Here is a 21,059-nt window from a genome sequence, read left to right on the forward strand (position 1 = left end):
AGTCAGAACTCTTGTCTGAGGTCTGCTGTGAACTAAAGACAAGTCAGTGGCACAAAATATTGGCTGTTGATTTATATGATGAGTTATGTAATAATGATTTCTGTCTTATGATAATTCTTAATTTGTAACTGGTGCAAATTGAGACATGAAATTGGACTTTGTATGAACATAGCATATTAACCTCTAGGCTTCCAGTTCAGTGAATTAGTCAAGACTGCATTATGCCATAATAAGACTGCATAACTTCATTATCCATTTTATGTTAGCAGACCAGCTACAGAACAGCTACTGTTTGTGATTGTCAATAAATGAATTGTTTTTCTTCTTTTTCAGCAATATTGACATTTGATACGTCACAGCTTCCCGAAGAAAAACTACGCCAAATTTATGAAATTGTAAGTTTAACTTTTACCTATATAGAGGATGTTATTTCAGTGTAATATGAAAATATATTTTGCCTTGTAGTCACCAGTTGCAAAGTTTTCACAAGTGGCATACACACAAGTAAAAAAATAACATATGGTGTTCTCAATTGAAAGTTGATCTTGCATGTAAACACACTAAGTTTAAAGGTCCATTACTAAGGGAAAGTGAGTTGGCAATTTTTTTCATAGCCAGTGCATAGACTTCTGCAAGACACTAAATAATGAAGATTGGCAGGTCAAAATTTACAGAAGGTCTTTGGAACTCGAAGAAATGTATGTGTATTATGTTGAAATTTCAATGAATCGACAGAATGACCCCCCAGGTCTTTTTAACTTTCTTCATAATTCATAGAAAAATAATTGTACATATACTGCGATTTATTTCGAATTTCTACATACCAACTTTCATTTTCCAATAAAATGAAATAGTTTCTGTGCTTTTTAAAAGAAATTAAAATGTTCACTTTCCTTAGTATTGGACCTTTAATGGTTTTAATAAGGTACCCATTTTGCCAGTATTTTCACTATACATTTAACTGTTCCATGTCTTTTTTACTAATTGCATAACTGAAAAAATGGTAATGGCTGTTTTCCTATTACTCGCACCGTGCTTCTTGTTTTGATTTTAGAGGGGAGATAATGATGAGTTGAAGAAAATCAAGGATCACATGAAGAAACATCCAGACACTCCTCTAGATAAACCAGATCAGTAAGTTATAGTACATTCTAACAACTATGAAATCATTTGAATTTGTGGGAATTAAAGTTCCTGGTTTGGGAAAAAATGGCTAATTTTTGTGTGGGTATGAATTTGTGGATCACATTTTGCAGATTAAAATGAATAGAAACTTTATAGGAGTTTGTGGATTGACACAGTCATGAAATTCATGAAAATTAGTCCCCCTTCAAAACATAAATATTAAATGGTTTAACAGTATTCCATGTCAGCATTAACTAGCTTAATTATATAATTGCATGCTTTTGGACATCTCCAGCTCAGGAGACATGAACTGTTAAGGTGTTGTAATAAGTTACTCACTAGTTACTGTGAATGTATGGCTCTCCTTCTGGTGAAGGAATATTAATACTGTTTCTTTAGTAAAGGTCTAGTTTTAATGATGTTGGAGTGCCTTGTTAGCTCACCTGTCACAAAGTGACAAGGTGAGCTTTTGTGATCGCGCGGTGTCCGTCGTCCGTGCGTGCGTCCGTCCGTAAACTTTTGCTTGTGACCACTCTAGAGGTCACATTTTTCATGGGATCTTTATGAAAATTGGTCAGAATGTTCATCTTGATGATATCTAGGTCAAGTTCGAAACTGGGTCACGTGCCGTCAAAAACTAGGTCAGTAGGTCTAAAAATAGAAAAACCTTGTGACCTCTCTAGAGGCCATATATTTCACAAGATCTTCATGAAAATTGCTCAGAATGTTCACCTTGATGATATCTAGGTCAAGTTTGAAACTGGGTCACGTGCCTTAAAAAACTAGGTCAGTAGGTCTAAAAATAGAAAAACCTTGTGACCTCTCTAGAGGCCATATATTTCACAAGATCTTCTTGAAAATGGGTCAGAACATTCACCTTGATGATATCTAGGTCAGGTTCGAAACTGGATCACGTGCCTTCAAAATCTAGGTCAGTAGGTCTAAAAATAGAAAAACCTTGTGACCTCTCTAGAGGCCATATTTTTCATGGGATCTTCATGAAAATTGATCAGAACATTCACCATGATGATATCTAGATCAAGTTCGAAACTGGGTCACGTGCCGTCAAAAACTAGGTCAGTAGGTCAAATAATAGAAAAACCTTGTGACCTCTCTAAAGGCCATATTTTTCATGGGATCTGTATGAAAGTTGGTCTGAATGTTCATCTTGATGATATCTAGGTCAAGTTCGAAACTGGGTCACGTCCGGTCAAAAACTAGGTCAGTAGGTCTAAAAATAGAAAAAGTTTGTGACCTCTCTAGAGGCCATATATTTCATGAGATCTTCATGAAAATTGGTCAGAATGTTAACCTTGATGATATCTAGGTCAATTTCGAAAGTGGGTCACGTGCCTTCAAAAACTAGGTCAGTAGGTCAAATAATAGAAAAACCTTGTGACCTCTCTAGAAGCCATATTTTTCATGGGATCTGTATGAAAGTTGGTCTGAATGTTCATCTTGATGATATCTAGGTCAGGTTTGAAACTGGGTCAACTGCAGTCAAAAACTAGGTCAGTAGGTCTAAAATTATTAAAATCTTTTGACCTCTCTAGAGGCCATATTTTTCAATGGATCTTCATGAAAATTGATCTGAATGTTCACCTTGATGATATCTAGGTCAGTTTCGAAACTGGGTCATGTGCGGTCAAAAACTAGGCCAGTAGGTATAAAGATAGAAAAACATTGTGACCTCTCTAGAGGCCATGTTTTTCATGAGATCTTCATGAAAATAGTGAGAATGTTCACCTTGATGATATCTAGATAAAGGTCAAAACAGGGTCACGTACCTTCGAAAACTAGGTCAATAGGTCAAATAATAGAAAAACCTTGTGACCTCTCTAGAGACCATATTTTTCAATGGATCTTCATGAAAATTGGTCAGAATTTTTATCTTGATAATATCTAGGTCAAGTTCAAAACTGGGTCACATGAGCTGAAAAACTAGGTCGCTATGTCAAATAATAGAAAAAACGACATCATACTCAAAACTGGGTCATGTGGGAAAAGGTGAGCGATTCAGGACCATCATGGTCCTCTTGTTTTTGTTGTTTGCTAAGGATCATTTTGTACACACCTTTGTAGGTTTGTATCTTACCATAGATGTATATGTGTACATCTTATGTTAATTCTTGTGTGATATGCAACTGTTGATATAATACATTGAAGTGTTGTTGATAATGATTTTCTTGTTTGTCATGTTGTTTACTTTCTTTTCAGATTTTTGTATGATCTCTCATTAATACCGGACTATGCAGAGAGAATTTTCTGCTTTATATTCCGTGAAGCATTTCAAGAAAGCATATCTGTGATAGAAACCAAGATGACAAATCTTAGAATGACTTGTCAGGTATGAGAGTATATATGAGCCGTGCCATGGGAAAACCAACATAGTGGCTTTGCGACCAGCATGGATCCGCGCAGTCTGGTCAGGATCCATGCTGTTCGCTAACAGTTTCTCTAATGGCAATAGGCTTTAAAAGCGAACAGCATGGATCCTGACTGGATCCATGCTGGTCGCAAACCCACTATGTTGGTTTTCTCATGGCGCGGCTCATATTACTGTTTTCTTTTTACTTACTCCCTGCTATTTCTGTATTCAGCACTTAAAAGGTACTGTCCAAAATGTTGCAGAAATGATGCCCTTGTCTGGGCAGATCTTGTCTCTGAGAACTGGTGTTAATAGAAAATGATACAGTTAATTCATTTAAGTGACTTAACATAATATTTCTAGCACACATTGTCTAAATTTCTTAATATATGTAAGTTTCACAAAAAAAACCAGCTAGTTTAAATTAGATATCTTCATATAATTATCTTACTCTTACATGATTTTCAATGAATGTAAAAATTAATGTAAATGTTTTTAAAAGGTTATGATATTTTACTAATTAAAGTAGTTAAGTTTCTTCTTTGCTATTGTAATTGCACTGTGTTCTGACACTTAATGAATTCAAACCTCAGATCTAACCAGTGCTTTATAAAAAGATTGTAGTAAAGAATATGTATATTTGTTTGTTTCAGAGTTTAATGTCAAGTATACATGTAAAAAGAATACTTGGTCTGGTGCTAGCTCTGGGAAATTATATGAATGGAGGTAAGCTTGAACAGAAATCACCTAAATTAGACATGTCCACAGAATCAGGTTTTGAAGTAAGATGAAAGCAGGCAAACTAAGACAGTTATTTGTCTCAGTAGCATAATGCTGTTCTTGCTATACTTGACTTTGGTAATGTTGATGCAAAAGTAGGTTTTTTACCTGCTTTATTATATACTATATAATATTTGAGTCCATCTTTCAGTCAGTTGACTTCTAGAGGCATATCTATGAAACTTCAATAGATTTTCAAATGACCGCACATAAATGTTTATCATCAAAATACAACGAGTTACACATTACCTAAGCCACTAAGTCCAAGGTCAAGGTCACACTTGGAGTCTGGGTCAAAAAGCTTTATTTCATGTCTGCTCCTTATCTTCTAAATCACTTCAAGCCATCTCATAAAACTAACATCAGTTAATGTACTGCATCAAGAGGAATTCCAGGTCTAAGGTCAAGATCGCACTTTGATGTCAAACACCTGGAATGACTTTTAGCTTGACTATACGAAGTATGGAGAGCTATCCTACTCGACCTGGCGTCCGCGTCCTTCCGCGTCCGCACTTTGGTTAAAGTTTTGATGCACTTTCTCTTTATCTTTGTTATTACTTGATGGATTTACTTCAAACTTAAAACATGCCTCATCATCACCCACATCATATGGAACAAGGATCATAACTCTGGTACCAATATTTTATGAATTAACCCACCTTTTTACTTAGAATTTCAGGTTAAAGTTTTGGTGCACTTTATTTCAGTTATTACTAAATGGATTGACTTCAAACTTTAAATAGTTGCTCCTCATCATCATTCACATCATATGACACAAGGGCCATAACTCTTGCACCAGTATTTCATTAGTTATCCCCCTTTTTACTTAGAATTTCAGGTTAAAGTTTTGGTGCACTTTCACTTTATCTCGGTTATTACTAAATGGATTTGATTCAAACTTAAAATAGTTGTTCAACATCATCACTCACATCATATGACACAAGGGCCAAAACTCTTGCACCAGTATTTCATGAATTATGCTCCCTTTTTACTTATGATTTCAGGTTAAAGTTTTGGTGCACTTTTACTTTATCTCATTTATTACTAAATGGATTTGATTCAAACTGAAAGTAGTAGTTTCACATCATCTCCCACTTCATATGTCACAAGGTCCATAACTCTGGTACCAATATATAATGAATTATCCCCCTTTTACTTATAATTTCAGGTTAAAGTTTTGATGCACTTTCACTCTATCTCACTTTTAAATAGATGGATTTGTTTCAAACTTAAAATAGTTGTTCAACATATCAATCTCATCATATGACACAAGGGACGTGACTCTTGCACCAGTATTTCATGAATTATCCCCTCTTTTTACTTATAATTTCAGGTTAAAGTTTTGATGCAATTTCGCTCTATCTCAGTTATTACTGAATGGATTTGATTCAAACTTATAATTGTGGTTCCACCTTATCACCCACATCATATGACACAAGGTCCATAACTCTGGCATCAATTTTTAATAAATTATGACCCCTTTACTTAGAATTAAAAGTTAAGTTTGATGCATTTTCACTATATCTCAGTTATTACTAAATGGATTTGATTCGGACTTGAAGCATTTGTTCCCTATCATCAAAGGTGCATCACTCTTGCACCAATATTTCATTAATTATGCCCCCTTTTTGCTTAGAATTATACTTACTAATTGTTTTGATACACTTGATCTTTATCCCTGTTATTACTTAATACTTTTGACACAGACTCAAGTTATTATCCGGTATCTTCATCCACATTGGAGTCAAACACTTCAGTGACAGCTCCTGCTTAATCAAATGTTCCCAGTTTCACTATCCAGCTTCGAAATAGTTGAGCGCGCTGTCTCCTGTGACAGCTGTTGTTATAAAACTAATAGCAAATATTAATCATGGTGCTTTATTGAGTGCATAGCCCTTGCCACTATGTTTAACCCCCTTCACTTCAGAGAATATTAATCACCTTCAGTGATAGCTCTAGTTATAGTAAACATAGCATGTGTTTGGTAAAACATCCAAGAGTAAAAGAGTGATGGAATAGGTGGTGTACTGAAGGGGGTTGTGGTTTGGGATGAGGATGAGGGGTAGAAGGGATGTTTGTTTATTGGGATGTTAAGCTCATGAAGCGACATGCAGTTACATAAAATAAAATAATTACATCAAAAATCAAAAACAGAGAATGCAGAGAATTCAGTATTATGTATAATATAAAAATGAAGGGAAGATTTGAAGACTTTTTGTATATGGCATAAGTTGTAAAAAATTTATTGTATCTTTCCAGGAAGCAAATCTCGCGGTCAAGCAGATGGCTTTGGTATTGATATTCTTCCTAAACTGAAAGATGTCAAAAGCAAGGTAAATAACTGTTGTTTCTTTATTAATATCAACATAATTTCTTCAGTTTGCTGGTTAGAAATGCCAGTTTCCGATTAGTCCAGTTCTTTCTGTGACCTGGGTAGAAAATTACCTCCTCCGTAGCAAATACTGTGAATTTAGAAGAAAGATCTGTTTGAACATTATTTTATTTGGACTCTGTTAGTTTTCTAACTGTTTGTAAGATTGTTTATATAGGATTATCTTATGTTTGAAAAATCTGAAATCTTTTCTTAAGATTCTGTATACCTTGCAGTTTTAGCATATTCTTAGAATAGTTACTTTGAGCAATATTTTTAATTACAAAAATTATTTACAGGACAACTCAACCAGTTTATTACACTACACAGTGCAGCAATATATTAAAAAGTTTGAGCGGCAAGATGCTGGTACCGATAAAGTAAAATTTCCGCTTCCTGACCCCAGTGATCTCACCCAGGGCTGCCAAGTCTGTTTTGATGAGCTTGATAAAGAACTACGCAGAATTAAAAAAGATTTTGAGGGTATGTTTTGTAGTATAAAGAATGGTCTCCATGGCACTTAGGGAAGGTCGGTAGTTTTACCCTGGTACCTGCCTATGCCTGAAATAATGCCCTGGGAGACACCTGGGATCTTCCTCAGTTGTGTCATTGTAATGTGAAACACAGGAAAAGGATACAAACAAATTGTAGTGTTATAAAGGGTTTAGGGTGCAAACATTGTCTATTAATTCAGATGTAGAATTTTGTCACATATATTTATACTGTTATTTGCAGATGAAAATTTGAATTAAGTTGCCTTCATACTATCTTTCACTGCAGCAGTAAAAGACAGATATCAGTGTCACAAAAAATATGAATTAAAAATAAATAACGATGAATGGATTAGTCATTTTGCATAATCCTTTTATATCGGTTTCAGTTTGAAAGGAATTAGTTAAAGGTTTTTTTTTAAAACATAGGCAGTGAAACTCTGTAACTATTAGATTGTGTCTCTTTTACCTGTAGCTGCTGAGGAGCGGGCAGAGAAGGTGATAAAGTCAGCACGGGAGCACGTGTATCTTCAACCATTCAAAGACATCATGACAGAATTTTTTGAAAAAGGTAAATCTCAGAATCAGCTTTGGTAAAAGACTTTATTTTTTCTGATCCTTTAGGATTATGGAGTGCGTTCTACTATGACTTTGTATGATAAAATTCCACTAAAGTTTTGCAAGGGGGCATTTGCATCTTCCATTACATCTCATGAACCGATTCAGTCGAACTGAAACTGTGTTAGTTTGCCTCATTGCATTTTATGCATTCAAATGATCTTGTTACAGGCTTTATTTAGCATTTTTAAACAGGTTTTAAAGTTAACATATTTGAAAATAGGAAGGATTGTTGGAGATACTATTTTATTATTTACTGCAAAACAGTTACATTATATATACATTCTCCCTATTCATTCCTTCGAAAATTATGACGTTCATTTCGTATGAAATGAAAAAGGAAGTGCACCAAAATTACAATAATGCTGCTTAGTAATAACATGCAACTGTTTTGACAACGCAGATACGAATTCATTTCTTAAATAAATTTCATTATGACACAGTGTTTATTATTGATTGATGAATTGCTCTTTTTCTTACAGGAAAGCACGAATTTGTTGAACAAGAAGAAAACCTTGCAGATGGCAAGAGATTGTAAGTAATTTAAAGTAAAGATAAATAGTTTCCATGTTTCAAAGTGTTGTTCTTTTGTGGTTGATCATATATATTAATCTAAAGTGATTGTTTTTACATTTAAATAAATATTTCTTGGCTTTGTTTAAGAATTCAATGAAAATGAATATATGGATACTTCCATCTCCTTCAAATATAAAGAGTAGCTTCTCCAGTTATGAAGAGTACCTCCTTCAATTAAGAAGAGATGCTTAAATCCTCTCTTGACTTTTCAGTTATGTGCATAGATTTACCTGACTTTCTGTATTTGTGCTGATGGTTTAAAAAATTAACAAAATTTTGGTTGTGTATTTGTCAATAGACTGGGTTTTCCTTGACACATATTTTTGTGTGTTTCAGCACACCATATTCCAAAAAAAAGCATCATTTATGACACAAATCACGACCAAATTGTCAGTAATGTGAATTTTCATTTCAAGTGTAGTTCCATAAGCGCTTGTTTGCACTTCCATTACGAATTGTTAACATGAACTTTGAACAAAGTTTACATAGTTGGTTCACCTTAGGGTCTGTACATTGTAAATCAGTCTTTACTTTGTAGCAAGGTAGACTGCATAGAATTCAAGAGTCATTTGAATATATTTTAACCTTGTAAATACAGCTTAGATATTTAGTATGTGGTATGCTCTAGTGGTTCTGTAAGATTGTTCAAATCACGACCCTGTATATGCCACGCCAAGGGAGTCCCTTGTTTTACATTGACTTGTAAAAATCTTTAAAAAAAATTTCTTGTCCAGACCCATAAGAAAAATGTAGAAGATACAGCGGAACATTGTCATTTTGAATAAGTCTAAATTTGAGACATGGAGCGCTGATAGATAAGGGCGGAGTAATGAACACCTGTTTTGTATTGTCAACGGAAAACTGCAGGTGTTTTTCACATTGATCTCATCTATAAATTGTGAATTTTGTGAAGCCATTTGTGCATTCTTTATGGTGTTTGTAATATTTGTCAGTCACATAAATGAACCATATAAGGCACATTGTGAAGTAATAACATAGATCTAGCATACAGACCTGTTATATTTCAGATTTCAAGAAACTGTGATATTTTTCTGTGTTAAACCCAAGTCCGGAGATAAAGAAGTGACGCCGGAATATTTCTTCTCACTTTGGTGCACATTCTGTCAGGATTTTAAAGATAACTGGAAACGAGAAGAACAAAAGATAATCAAGCAAAGGTGAGTTGAGTTTACTTTTCTTTGGATTCTACTAGAACCAAACACTCATGTTGACATGTAATGCTGCATGGAAAAAACTACTGTAAAACCAATGATTTTCATGGGGACTTCATGTTTTTTGTGGTGGTGTTAGTCAATGACATAATAACACAAAGAACAAAGAAAATTCCTGTTTGAAATCAACAGATTTAATCCAGTATGAAAAAGCAGTTTTGGCCCAAGTCAGGATACTTTATGGCAAGAAAATAAATGATCTCATAGTAAACAGACTTTCGGAAAGTTGGGAAAAATCGCTGGACATTCAGTCCGGCAATGTCAAATAATCTGCCGGACAGAAAAACAATCCACCGGACCAAAAATGAACTTGTAATGCAGAACCAAAGAAAGCCACTGTAAACTATCGGTTTAACATGCTGTTTTACAAGCTAGGCACAAATTTTCGCCATTTATCATTTAAATTTAGATAGAACCTCTTCATTTCATACTCATTTTTGCTTACTGTACGTTCAACAGGCATGTATTTTCATTAATTTCTGGATTCAGCACCGGTATTTTTTTATGACGCCATTTTGTCTGAGATGTTGTTGTTCTCCGGATACAATAAATGCTGGTCAGTCGGACTGCATCCGGGTTAAAAAAACGGCAGACCGCGTCAAAATTTTGCAGTCATGTCCGTCAGACCGACGACTTTCCGGAAGTCTGGTATATCTAACTGAAAAAATAAAGGTTAAAAAGACCGTAAATTTGTGTTTTATGATTACCATAAATTTATTCTAACATTACAATGCTTTATTGAAAAGTTTACTCACATTGGTCTACTTTGAAAGGCAGGTATCTGTGTGGCTTTGGATAGAACAGCTGTTTCTGAGGATATGAATTTTTGGATTTGATTTTTTCTTTTGAACATAATACAAATAGGATTTTACTTGAATTAAATTTCACAAGTTGACTCTTCCCACAAAATTCACAAAGTTAGTAGCCCATGAATATTAATGATTCCACAGTATCTGAAAGGTGTTTTCTTTTAACGCACATTGAAGCCATGAGATTTGACGCTGTTCAGTCGCTTACATTATATCTGAGGATATGACTTCAAAGTGATTTTCCTTTTTCCTGTCATAAATTATTTGTGAAGAATTTTAGCTTTTGTTGTTCTTGGATGTGTACTACTCATGCAGAGACCAGTAACAAGACAATGGAATAGTGAGAGATGAGGCATTATTATTTATTTACAAAAACACGAATTCCAATGACATTGAGTTTTGTAGAAATTCTTGTTCATGACTCTAACCGTCTCACTTTTTGTAAGTCAGTGGTTTTGGCTTGATTCCTGCCCCAGATTTATTACTGGCAGCGGAAAATATTGGAATTTCTCTACCCATAAAGTTGAGTGGTTATTATGTTACTATCAGGGGATGTTACTCTGTCTCTCTTACTGAGGTATCATCTGATTTCTGGCACTCTCAACAAGTTATCTTTTCTTAGCTTTTTGAGATAATTATAAAAAAAACAACAAATGAATAATATCTGATGATTTTATCTCAATTAAAGGCTTTTTATTTACTGCATGTGATATTTATAGTTTTATACTCAGACTTTCGTCTTGAATTTTCCCATGATTATAGAATTCTTTTGTTTTAAATTGCATTCTTTTGTGAGTTGCCTGTGTTTTATTATGTTTATGATTAAATTGCGCCAACAAGATGTAGATATGTCTTATTAAACTGAGTTACATCGCCGTTAAGTTTTGTTACGTTAATCAGGCACCAAGTCTGCTTGATGAATAATGATGTTTTGTTTTCTCATTGCTTACATTGTAACATTTATTTGTTTTTTCGAGAGAGTGCAACAAAATCGGGAAGTATGTTTCAAAGGTGTGAATAATTACCCGAATGAGTGCCGAATTACAAGTTAGAGTGTTAATTATTTCGAAAGAATTCCGTGTTATGACTGGGAGAAGACGGCTTTTATATTATATTCGAAATAATATAGGGTACTTAAATTAACTATATGATGAAGTATTTGTTGTGAACTTCTTTCGTTGTAATTATAGAAAGAAATGTGTTTAGAATTGCTTTCATTTTATGAATAATAAGATTATGGATATATTTATCATGCAAAGCAAAATCCCAGTAAACAGATAACTGTTTTTCCCCCTGAGTATAAGCACGAAAGGTACTGAATATTTCATGTTCTGAGCAGTTTTTCCCTTCTTACATGCAGGCCAAATTTTTCCCCATGGAGTCAAAGTTGGTGTGAAAATAGGCAAACAGTTGAGATATTTCTGTCGTTAACTCAATTTAAACTTTCTTATGGCTGTTAAATTTCAGATGAATAAAATGAATTTTTCACTTGTCTTTTAAACAAGTGTTAAAATAATCCATTGGTGTTCGAGGTGATCTTTTAAGAAGTCTGCCTAAAAGTTTTAGAAATATGTTACACTGGTTGTCCAGTAATATATGTCAAGATATAAATAGGAGTGATTGGTCTCCAATCAGTTTTCATAGCAAAAGTTGTCTTTTCCTTGTGGTTAAGCAGTTCAGCATTATTTCACAAAAAAAACCAGATTTAACAAAGTTGGAAAAGTATAATTTGTTTCCGTCTTTTTTTCACTGTCAAAGTTACAATGAAAGATGAAAATAAATGCCTCCTCTGTAAGTTTCTATTTTGTTTATTGTAACAAGTTATCAATAATTAAGGAAATACTAGGGTGTTATTGTATGTTTTCATTTGATATATATATTGGCAAAGATAGGATTTTCGCATATGAGGTGTGTACAGTAAGGCGTCAGTATTGTTCCTGTCTACGATAACAGTAAAACTTGTCTCTTATAGACGCAGGGGAAAACAGAGATACACTCCTACAACATTGTCTGGAGAAATTATATTTGTAAATTGACCCACAAATAAAACCAATTATGTCATTTAACTTCAGCGAGTTCAAAAGATATGATACAGACCACACTACAGTTTGCATGCTTTTGGCAAAAGTCAGACCACGGTGAATCAGTAGTTCACTTGTACCATGATAATGTGATGAATGCCTGGAACTTACTGAGATATTTTTGAGTTCATTTCCTTCGAAGATCGAAGTTTTAAAACTTGAGTTTAGATACCTGTTTCAAAACTCAAAAGAATCTGATTGGTTGATTCAAAGTGCAACTTCAAAACTGACCAATGGCAAGATTGCCCTCTTAGACTGATTGTCAAATTCAAGGTTTTTTTTTTTTTATATTGGAGTCTATGTCTTATGATACGATTTGGCATATCTTGTCCCTAGCAGGGTTCAAGGCTCGAGACTGACCACACGGATGGGGTTTGTAATACTTTAATGCAGCATCAGTGCAGTCAGAAAGAGAGAGCAGTGGTATTCCCTTTAAATTAAAGTTTGAACAGTTTACTGTATACTGTAAAATCATTTAATTTCGTGGGCATGAAATTTCGTGATTTTGGTCAAAACGGCAATTTCTTGGGGATATGTATTCGTGGATTTCAACTTTGAACATAAAATGAATGGGAATTTTACTTGTTCGTTGAGATTAAATTTCTTAGATTGACGCAACCATGAAATCCATGAAAATTAGTCCGCCATGAATATTAATGATTTCACAGTATTGGGGAAAATTTGGTCCTTAAAAGTCTTTAATTCTTCTGAAATTTGATCATATTTGTTGTCATTTTAAAGACTCACAATATCAATTTATATAGAAGATTATGCACTAATTTCTAAATAATTGTCTTGCACGATCATGAAAAATTTGGGTTTGGCTGTACAAAATTAAGAAGTAACAATATAAACTAAGCAGTTTTTCATGGCAATACATCTATTACAGAGTGCTTGGCATAAAATGAAACAGGATTTCAACATTCAGCCAAATTTTAACATATTACGATGTTAGGTGTCTAGACTGTAGTCGCACTGGCGTTGCATACCGCAGAATGATTATAGAAAACTATCAGCAAAAATAGCACTTTGTAACATCAAAAAACAAATGACAGCCTAATCATAACAATTTCTCCCAGTGAAGTTTACGTCTGAACTCAATTCTCGCCTCTTACATAGCAGTGTCGGAAAATTTCACCTCCCGAGAGCAGGTAGCCAAGTGTATACACCACACAGGGAATCGTTCATCTATCATTCAGTTAACGTTATCATAATGAAAGAAAGAGTGAGATATTAGTGACTCCAACATACTGATATCGGTGTAACCGATACTGCTTTACATACTTAATACCAGATCAAATCATCATTACTTTACCACATTGTTTATCTGTACGTGTTAGGCTTCTGAAATTATTGAGAATAAATCAACGAAAATGATTTATTACGTCATAATTCATGTATGACAGAATTACAGAGTTTGGTGAAAACATTTTTATCTTTTTTTTTCTCATTTGAAGATAAAATTCCTATTACTGGCATGATTGAGTGTTTCTTAATTGAAACATAAATTTATTCCTGATTTTAAATTATTTTCATGTGTTTTTAGATACAAAATGAATAAAAAATTGTGTTTTATGCAAGTGATTTGCTATTTAAATACTTTTGTCATGCATTTATTTCGGATTTTTATTTCCCAGTTATTGCCTTTAGTATTTGAGCCGAAAAAGCTTTACTAGTTTGAACTATTTTTTTTCTTTTTGATTACTGTAATGGAAACAGATTGATTGAACAAAAGTTCTAAAAGGAAGATGCAATGAAAATAGTCTTGAAACTGTAGTTTCTTTAAGTTTTTTTTGTTGTTTTTTTTTCAGAAATATATTTTAAAATGAAAAATTAAAAGGACAAAATTATAATTTTTAAAGCAAAAACAAACTTGTAAATCTAAAGAGAGACTTGATAAAAAAAAAAGCTGCTTTTGATCACAAAAGTGGCGTCAGTAAAAAAAAATGGATTTAGGATAACAAAGCTAATCATAGTAGACACTGTTGATGCTTTTAAACTGTTTGAGGCCATTGATAAAAGACATTAGAAAATTATTGTTAATAAAGAATATGGTGAAAATATGATAACATTTTGATAAATAAATAGACACAGTTAAAAAGAGGATTAACTTTGGGTGGGAAAATATATGTGAAAATTGTTAAATTGTTACGGATAAGATAGTGGTTATGTAGGTATTTAGGTACCTACATGAATGCTTAAATACAAAAAGCTTTCAGAGGACACTGCATGCTAAAAATACCCAGCAGAAAAAAAGATATTATTTTAAGCATAATAAGTAAAATTATAAGGAAAAATGATATGCTATATAACAGTGTATGAACAATACAGAGAGTTTAAATTGGTCACTTTGAACTATATTCACTTATATCTTCGTGCTAGGCAAAGCATGTTCCGATTTTTGTTTGGAATATTATTTGATTACACAGAACTTTTAGTTAAATGGCATAATTTTTAGTTAAATTGGCATAATTTTATCTGGGTGTCATTTTTTCCTCAAATGGATTGAACCAAGTCCACAGCAGATGTAATATTTACCTCCCCACCATCCAGTCTAGGTCCATTCTGCTGGAAACAAAATCACCTAGCACTGACTGCCAGTAGAATATGTCAGTCCTAGCACTGACTGCCAGAAGAGTATGTCAGTCCTAACACTGACTGCCAGTAGAGTATGTCAGTCTTAGTACCGACTGCCAGTAGAGTATGTCAGTCCTAGCACTGGCTGCCAGTAGAGCATGTCAGTCCTAGCACTGACTGCCAGTAGAGCATGTCAGTCCCAGCACTGACTGCCAGTAGAGCATGTCAGTCCCAGCACTGACTGCCAGTAGAGCATGTCAGTCCTAGCACTGACTGCCAGTAGAGCATGTCAGTCCTAGCACTGGCTGCCAGTAGAGCATGTCAGTCCTAGCGCTGACTGCCAGTAGAGTATGTCAGTCTTAGCACTGATTGTCAGTCCTAGCACTGACTGCCAGTAGAGTATGTCAGTCCTAGCACTGACTGCCAGTAGAGAATGCCAGTCCTAGCACTGACTGCCAGTAGATGATGCCAGTCCTAGCACTGACTGCCAGTAGAGTATGTCAGTCCTAGCACTGACAGTCCTAGCACTGACTGCCAGAGCATGTCAGTCCTAGCACCGACTGCCAGTAGAGCATGTCAGTCCTAGCACTGACTGCCAGTAGAGCATGTCAGTCCTAGCACTGACTGTCAGTAGAACAGTCTAGCACTGACTGCCAGTAGAGGATGCCAGTCCTAGCACTGACTGCCAGTAGAGTATGTCAGTCCTAGCACTGACTGCCAGTAGTGTATGTCAGTCCTAACACTGACTGCCAGTAGAGCATGTCAGTCCTAGTACTGACTGTCAGTAGAGCATGTCAGTCCTAGCACTGACTGCCAGTAGAGCATGTCAGTCCTAGCACTGACTGCCAGTAGAGAATGTCAGTCCTAGCACTGACGGCCAGTAGAGGATGTCAGTCCTAGCACTGACTGCCAGTAGAGAATGTCAGTCCTAGCACTGACTGCCAGTAGAGGATGTCAGTCCTAGCACTGACAGCAAGTAGTGGATGTCAGTCCTAGCACTGACTGCAAGTAGAGTATACCAGTCCTAGCACTGACTGCCAGTAGAGGATGCCAGTCCTAGCACTGACTGAGCATGTCAGTCCAAGCACTGACTGCAAGAAGAGTATACCAGTCCTAGCACTGACTGCCAGTAGAGGATGCCAGTCCTAGCACTGACTGCCAGTAGAGTATGTCAGTCCTAGCACTGACTGCCAGTAGAGTATGTCAGTCCTACCACCGACTGCCAGTAGAGCATGTCAGTCCTAGCACTGACTGCCAGTAGAGCATGTCAGTCCTAGCACCGGCTGCCAGAAGAGCATGTCAGTCCTAGCACTGACTGCCAGTAGAGCATGTCAGTCCTAGCACTGGCTGCCAGAAGAGCATGTCAGTCCTAGCACTGGCTGCCAGTAGAGCATGTCAGTCCTAGAACTGGCTGCCAGTAGAGAATGTCAGTCCTAGCACTGGCTGCCAGTAGAGAATGTCAGTCCTAGCACTGACTGCCAGTAGAGCATGTCAGTCCCAGCACTGACTGCCAGTAGAGCATGTCAGTCCCAGCACTGGCTGCCAGTAGAGCATGTCAGTCCTAGCACTGGCTGCCAGTAGAGCATGTCAGTCCTAGCGCTGACTGCCAGTAGAGTATGTCAGTCGTAGCACTGATTGTCAGTCCTAGCACTGACTGCCAGTAGAGTATGTCAGTCCTAGCACTGACTGCCAGTAGAGAATGCCAGTCCTAGCACTGACTGCCAGTAGATGATGCCAGTCCTAGCACTGACTGCCAGTAGAGTATGTCAGTCCTAGCACTGACAGTCCTAGCACTGACTGCCAGAGCATGTCAGTCCTAGCACTGACTGCCAGTAGAGCATGTCAGTCCTAGCACTGACTGCCAGTAGAGCATGTCAGTCCTAGCACTGACTGTCAGTAGAACAGTCTAGCACTGACTGCCAGTAGAGGATGCCAGTCCTAGCACTGACTGCCAGTAGAGTATGTCAGTCCTAGCACTGACTGCCAGTAGTGTATGTCAGTCCTAACACTGACTGCCAGTAGAGCATGTCAGTCCTAGTACTGACTGTCAGTAGAGCATGTCAGTCCTAGCACTGACTGCCAGTAGAGTATGTCAGTCCTAGCACTGACTGCCAGTAGAGAATGTCAGTCCTAGCACTGACGGCCAGTAGAGGATGTCAGTCCTAGCACTGACTGCCAGTAGAGAATGTCAGTCCTAGCACTGACTGCCAGTAGAGGATGTCAGTCCTAGCACTGACTGCAAGTAGTGGATGTCAGTCCTAGCACTGACTGCAAGTAGAGTATACCAGTCCTAGCACTGACTGCCAGTAGAGGATGCCAGTCCTAGCACTGACTGAGCATGTCAGTCCAAGCACTGACTGCAAGAAGAGTATACCAGTCCTAGCACTGACTGCCAGTAGAGGATGCCAGTCCTAGCACTGACTGCCAGTAGAGTATGTCAGTCCTAGCACTGACTGCCAGTAGAGTATGTCAGTCCTACCACCGACTGCCAGTAGAGCATGTCAGTCCTAGCACTGACTGCCAGTAGAGCATGTCAGTCCTAGCACCGGCTGCCAGAAGAGCATGTCAGTCCTAGCACTGACTGCCAGTAGAGCATGTCAGTCCTAGCACTGGCTGCCAGAAGAGCATGTCAGTCCTAGCACTGGCTGCCAGTAGAGCATGTCAGTCCTAGAACTGGCTGCCAGTAGAGAATGTCAGTCCTAGCACTGGCTGCCAGTAGAGAATGTCAGTCCTAGCACTGACTGCCAGTAGAGTATGTCAGTCCTAGCACTGACTGCCAGTAGAGAATGTCAGTCCTAGCACTGACTGCCAGTAGTGTATGTCAGGCCTAGCACTGACTGCCAGTCCTAGCACCGACTGCCAGTAGAGAATGTCAGTCCTAGCACTGACTGCCAGTAGAGTATGTCAGTCCTAGCACTGACTGCCAGTAGAGCATGTCAGTCCTAGCACTGGCTGCCAGTAGAGCATGTCAGTCCTAGCACTGACTGCCAGTAGAGAATGTCAGTCCTAGCACTGACTGCCATTAGAGTATGTCAGTCCTAGCACTGACTGCCAGTAGAGCATGTCAGACCTAGCACTGGCTGCCAGTAGAGCATGTCAGTTCTAGCACTGACTGCCAGTAGAGAATGTCAGTCCTAGCACTGACTGCCAGTCCTAGCACAGACTGCCAGTAGAGAATATCAGTCCTAGCACTGACTGCCAGTAGAGTATGTCAGTCCTAGCAGTGACTGCCAGTAGAGAATGTCAGTCCTAGCACTGACTGCCAGTAGAGCATGGCAGTCCTAGCACTGACTGCCAGTAGAGCATGGCAGTCCAAGCACTGACTGCCAGTAGAGCGTGTCAGTCCTAGCACTGACTGCCAGTAGAGCATGTCAGTCCTAGCACTGACTGCCAGTAGAGTATGTCAGTCCTAGCCAGTAGAGTATGTCAGTCCTAGCACTGACTGCCAGTAGAGCATGTCAGTCCTAGCACTGACTGCCAGTAGAGGATGTCAGTTGCAACCAGCAATCTAATCCAGTTCTCTAACATTATGCTTCAGCCTGCTAGATTACTGACTCCCTGGATATGAAAATGACTTAAAATCACTGATCATTATGTCTCTCCCATAGGTTGAGGAGACATATTGTTTTTACCCTCGCCATCTGTCTGTCCGTCCATCGGCATTAAGCTTGTCTGGCTTTCATAGGTCAAACTGCTGACCGGATTTTGATAAAACTTCACAGGAGTGATCAGTAACAAGCCTATTTGTGCATTTGGCCAACACGTTCTGCTTTGCTGAACAAAATGGCTGCCAGAGCTAAAGATAGAAAAATCTTGTCTGGCTTTCACAGGTCAAACTGCTGGCTGGATTTCGATGAAACTTCACAGGAGTGATCAGTACCAACCCTAGTTATGCATATCGCTAGCTATTCCACTTCACTGCTCAAAATAGCCACTAGAGCTTAAAATACAAAAATCTTGTCCAGCTTTCACAGGTCAAACTGCTGGACAGATTTCAATGAAACTTCACAGGAGTGATCAGTACCAAGCCTAGTTGTGCATATCGCCGACACGTTTCGCTTCGATGCACAAGATGGGCGCCAGAGCTCAAAGTATACATAGGGGGGAGACATACGCTTTTTTGACAAAAACACCTTCTAGTTGCAGTTGAATGATCTAAGACTATGTTGGAAGTCCATTAATTTTATATGGTAAATGAAGACACTGAATTTACTTACTACTGTCTTACTGACATGAAAAGTGTGATCAACATTTTAAAAAAATGTTTGTCTGCCACTAGAAACTACAACAGAATGAGCAAAAATCATCTTTGACCTTTTCAGCACTGAAAGTAATGAATCATGTTTCTCAGAATAGACTAACTCATGTTTCATTAACATTAAACAGTAGCATCAAAACACAATTTACCAACAATTCTCTTAAATGAATTAAACAGACATTAAGACATTACTGCTCAAACAAAGTCTGTAGGTAAATTCCGAGGTTAATAGCACCAAAAAATGCCAGTGACACATTCCCGGCAAAAAGGTATTTTCCAAATGGACACATCACATCAGTATAATGGTTGTTTTCTTTCCAACCTCAACTGAGGCGGCATGCATGAAATACCAGATATGTCTAATCGTCTAATAAATGGATGAGAGTTTAGTCTATAAAAATATTTCTCTTGTCAAAATGGATGTAATGTGGTGTAAGATGGAATAATCAGAGGTACCAGTGATGTGCGCTACTGATTGATAAAGATAAGAAGCTCTAATTCGTAGACTGTTTCCCTAGCATTGGTATTTTGAAAGTTGTTAATATTGCTCGTTTTTTTTTGTTTTTTTTTTTCATTTCTGTCAACTTTTAATAAGATATTTTCGTGATATACCGTAATTTAAGTTTTTGTTTGTCTCATAAACTTGAATTTTCTATTTATTAAATGTATATAGGCTGTTGAGGTGGTAACAGATGTTTTAAAGAACTGAATTAGTGATATTTTTACTATTCTTCATCTCTGTTGTATTTTGTGGCCCCAAACATTTTTTTTGGGGGGGGGGGGGGGGGGGGGGGGGGGGGGGGGAGAGCACTTGGTTGGATGTCTGTCTGCCTGTCTTAATTTGTGTTGTGCATATCTCAAAAAGTATTTGACCTAGAGTCATGAAACTTCATAGAAGCAAGGATGAATAGGATCGTTATAAAATACATGAAGTTTTGCACCTTAAGTTTTGTTTGGGACTCCATTTAGTAAGACCAGAGTTATGACCTTGACTTAGAATTTACAATGAGAATAGTTGATACTAATTTAATTTAGGTTGATTGTGAAGCAAGCTCAACAACTTAATCACTCTGGACACCTCATTCCCGATGGATTATCCATAGCCAAGGAGTATGAGGGAAGAGAAGCCAGTTTCCCTTTTAATGCTGAGCACCAAGCAAGGGTGCTACTGATACCATTTTTCACGTCTTTGGTATGACACTGCCAGGGATCGAATCCACGACCTCCTAAGTGTGGAGCATCTATTGTTCCACAAATAGCCATATTTTGAATGATGCAGTCTGTCCATCAGAAAATAGTGCCAAAAAGTTATCTTAAATTTATGGAGATGGAACGTCACAATCTTAGTTTGGGAGTTTCCATCATTCAAAGCTTCATAACCCTTCCTCTGCTACCAATTAAGAAAATTCCAAAAATCTGTGCAGATGTAATGATGCAGTCCAAACCCTGGCAGGTCTTCACTAAATGTGAACATCAAATATTTTCCACTCAACATTTCCTCATCAAATTAATAAGAAAAAATGAAAATAGCTTAAATATTTATTTATAGGAAAGTTGATAGATACTTGACTAACCAGTTAGGAACTCTGGAGCCATTTCGATAAATATGTTTCCTTGACTGATCATTATTAAAGAATCGTTATTGAAATATAAATAATTTCAAGAATTTCTTTATCAAATTGTAAAGACTTCTTGTTACAGGATGTAGCTTCTTGTATTCTGGAAGCTGAAAGTTTGTCCCAGTTCTTCAGTAGTATGTTTTATTCCCTTTTA

General features: G+C 37.1%; 1 protein-coding gene across 1 annotated transcript in view; it reads left to right on the forward strand.

Annotated features, from left to right (window-relative positions):
- LOC123524107 (formin-like) overlaps positions 1-21,059 on the forward strand; it is a 74,424-nt gene that overhangs the window by 44,909 nt on the left and 8,456 nt on the right. Inside the window, exons 12-20 of the mRNA XM_053528602.1 lie at positions 334-395; positions 1,055-1,134; positions 3,343-3,472; positions 4,147-4,219; positions 6,533-6,606; positions 6,944-7,127; positions 7,611-7,706; positions 8,236-8,287; positions 9,358-9,507. Coding sequence (XP_053384577.1) covers positions 334-395; positions 1,055-1,134; positions 3,343-3,472; positions 4,147-4,219; positions 6,533-6,606; positions 6,944-7,127; positions 7,611-7,706; positions 8,236-8,287; positions 9,358-9,507 — 901 coding nt within the window. The remainder of the gene's footprint in view (positions 1-333; positions 396-1,054; positions 1,135-3,342; positions 3,473-4,146; positions 4,220-6,532; positions 6,607-6,943; positions 7,128-7,610; positions 7,707-8,235; positions 8,288-9,357; positions 9,508-21,059) is intronic.

The sequence above is a fragment of the Mercenaria mercenaria genome, chromosome 1 (assembly GCF_021730395.1).
Source record: "Mercenaria mercenaria strain notata chromosome 1, MADL_Memer_1, whole genome shotgun sequence".
In the NCBI taxonomy this organism is placed as follows: domain Eukaryota; kingdom Metazoa; phylum Mollusca; class Bivalvia; order Venerida; family Veneridae; genus Mercenaria; species Mercenaria mercenaria.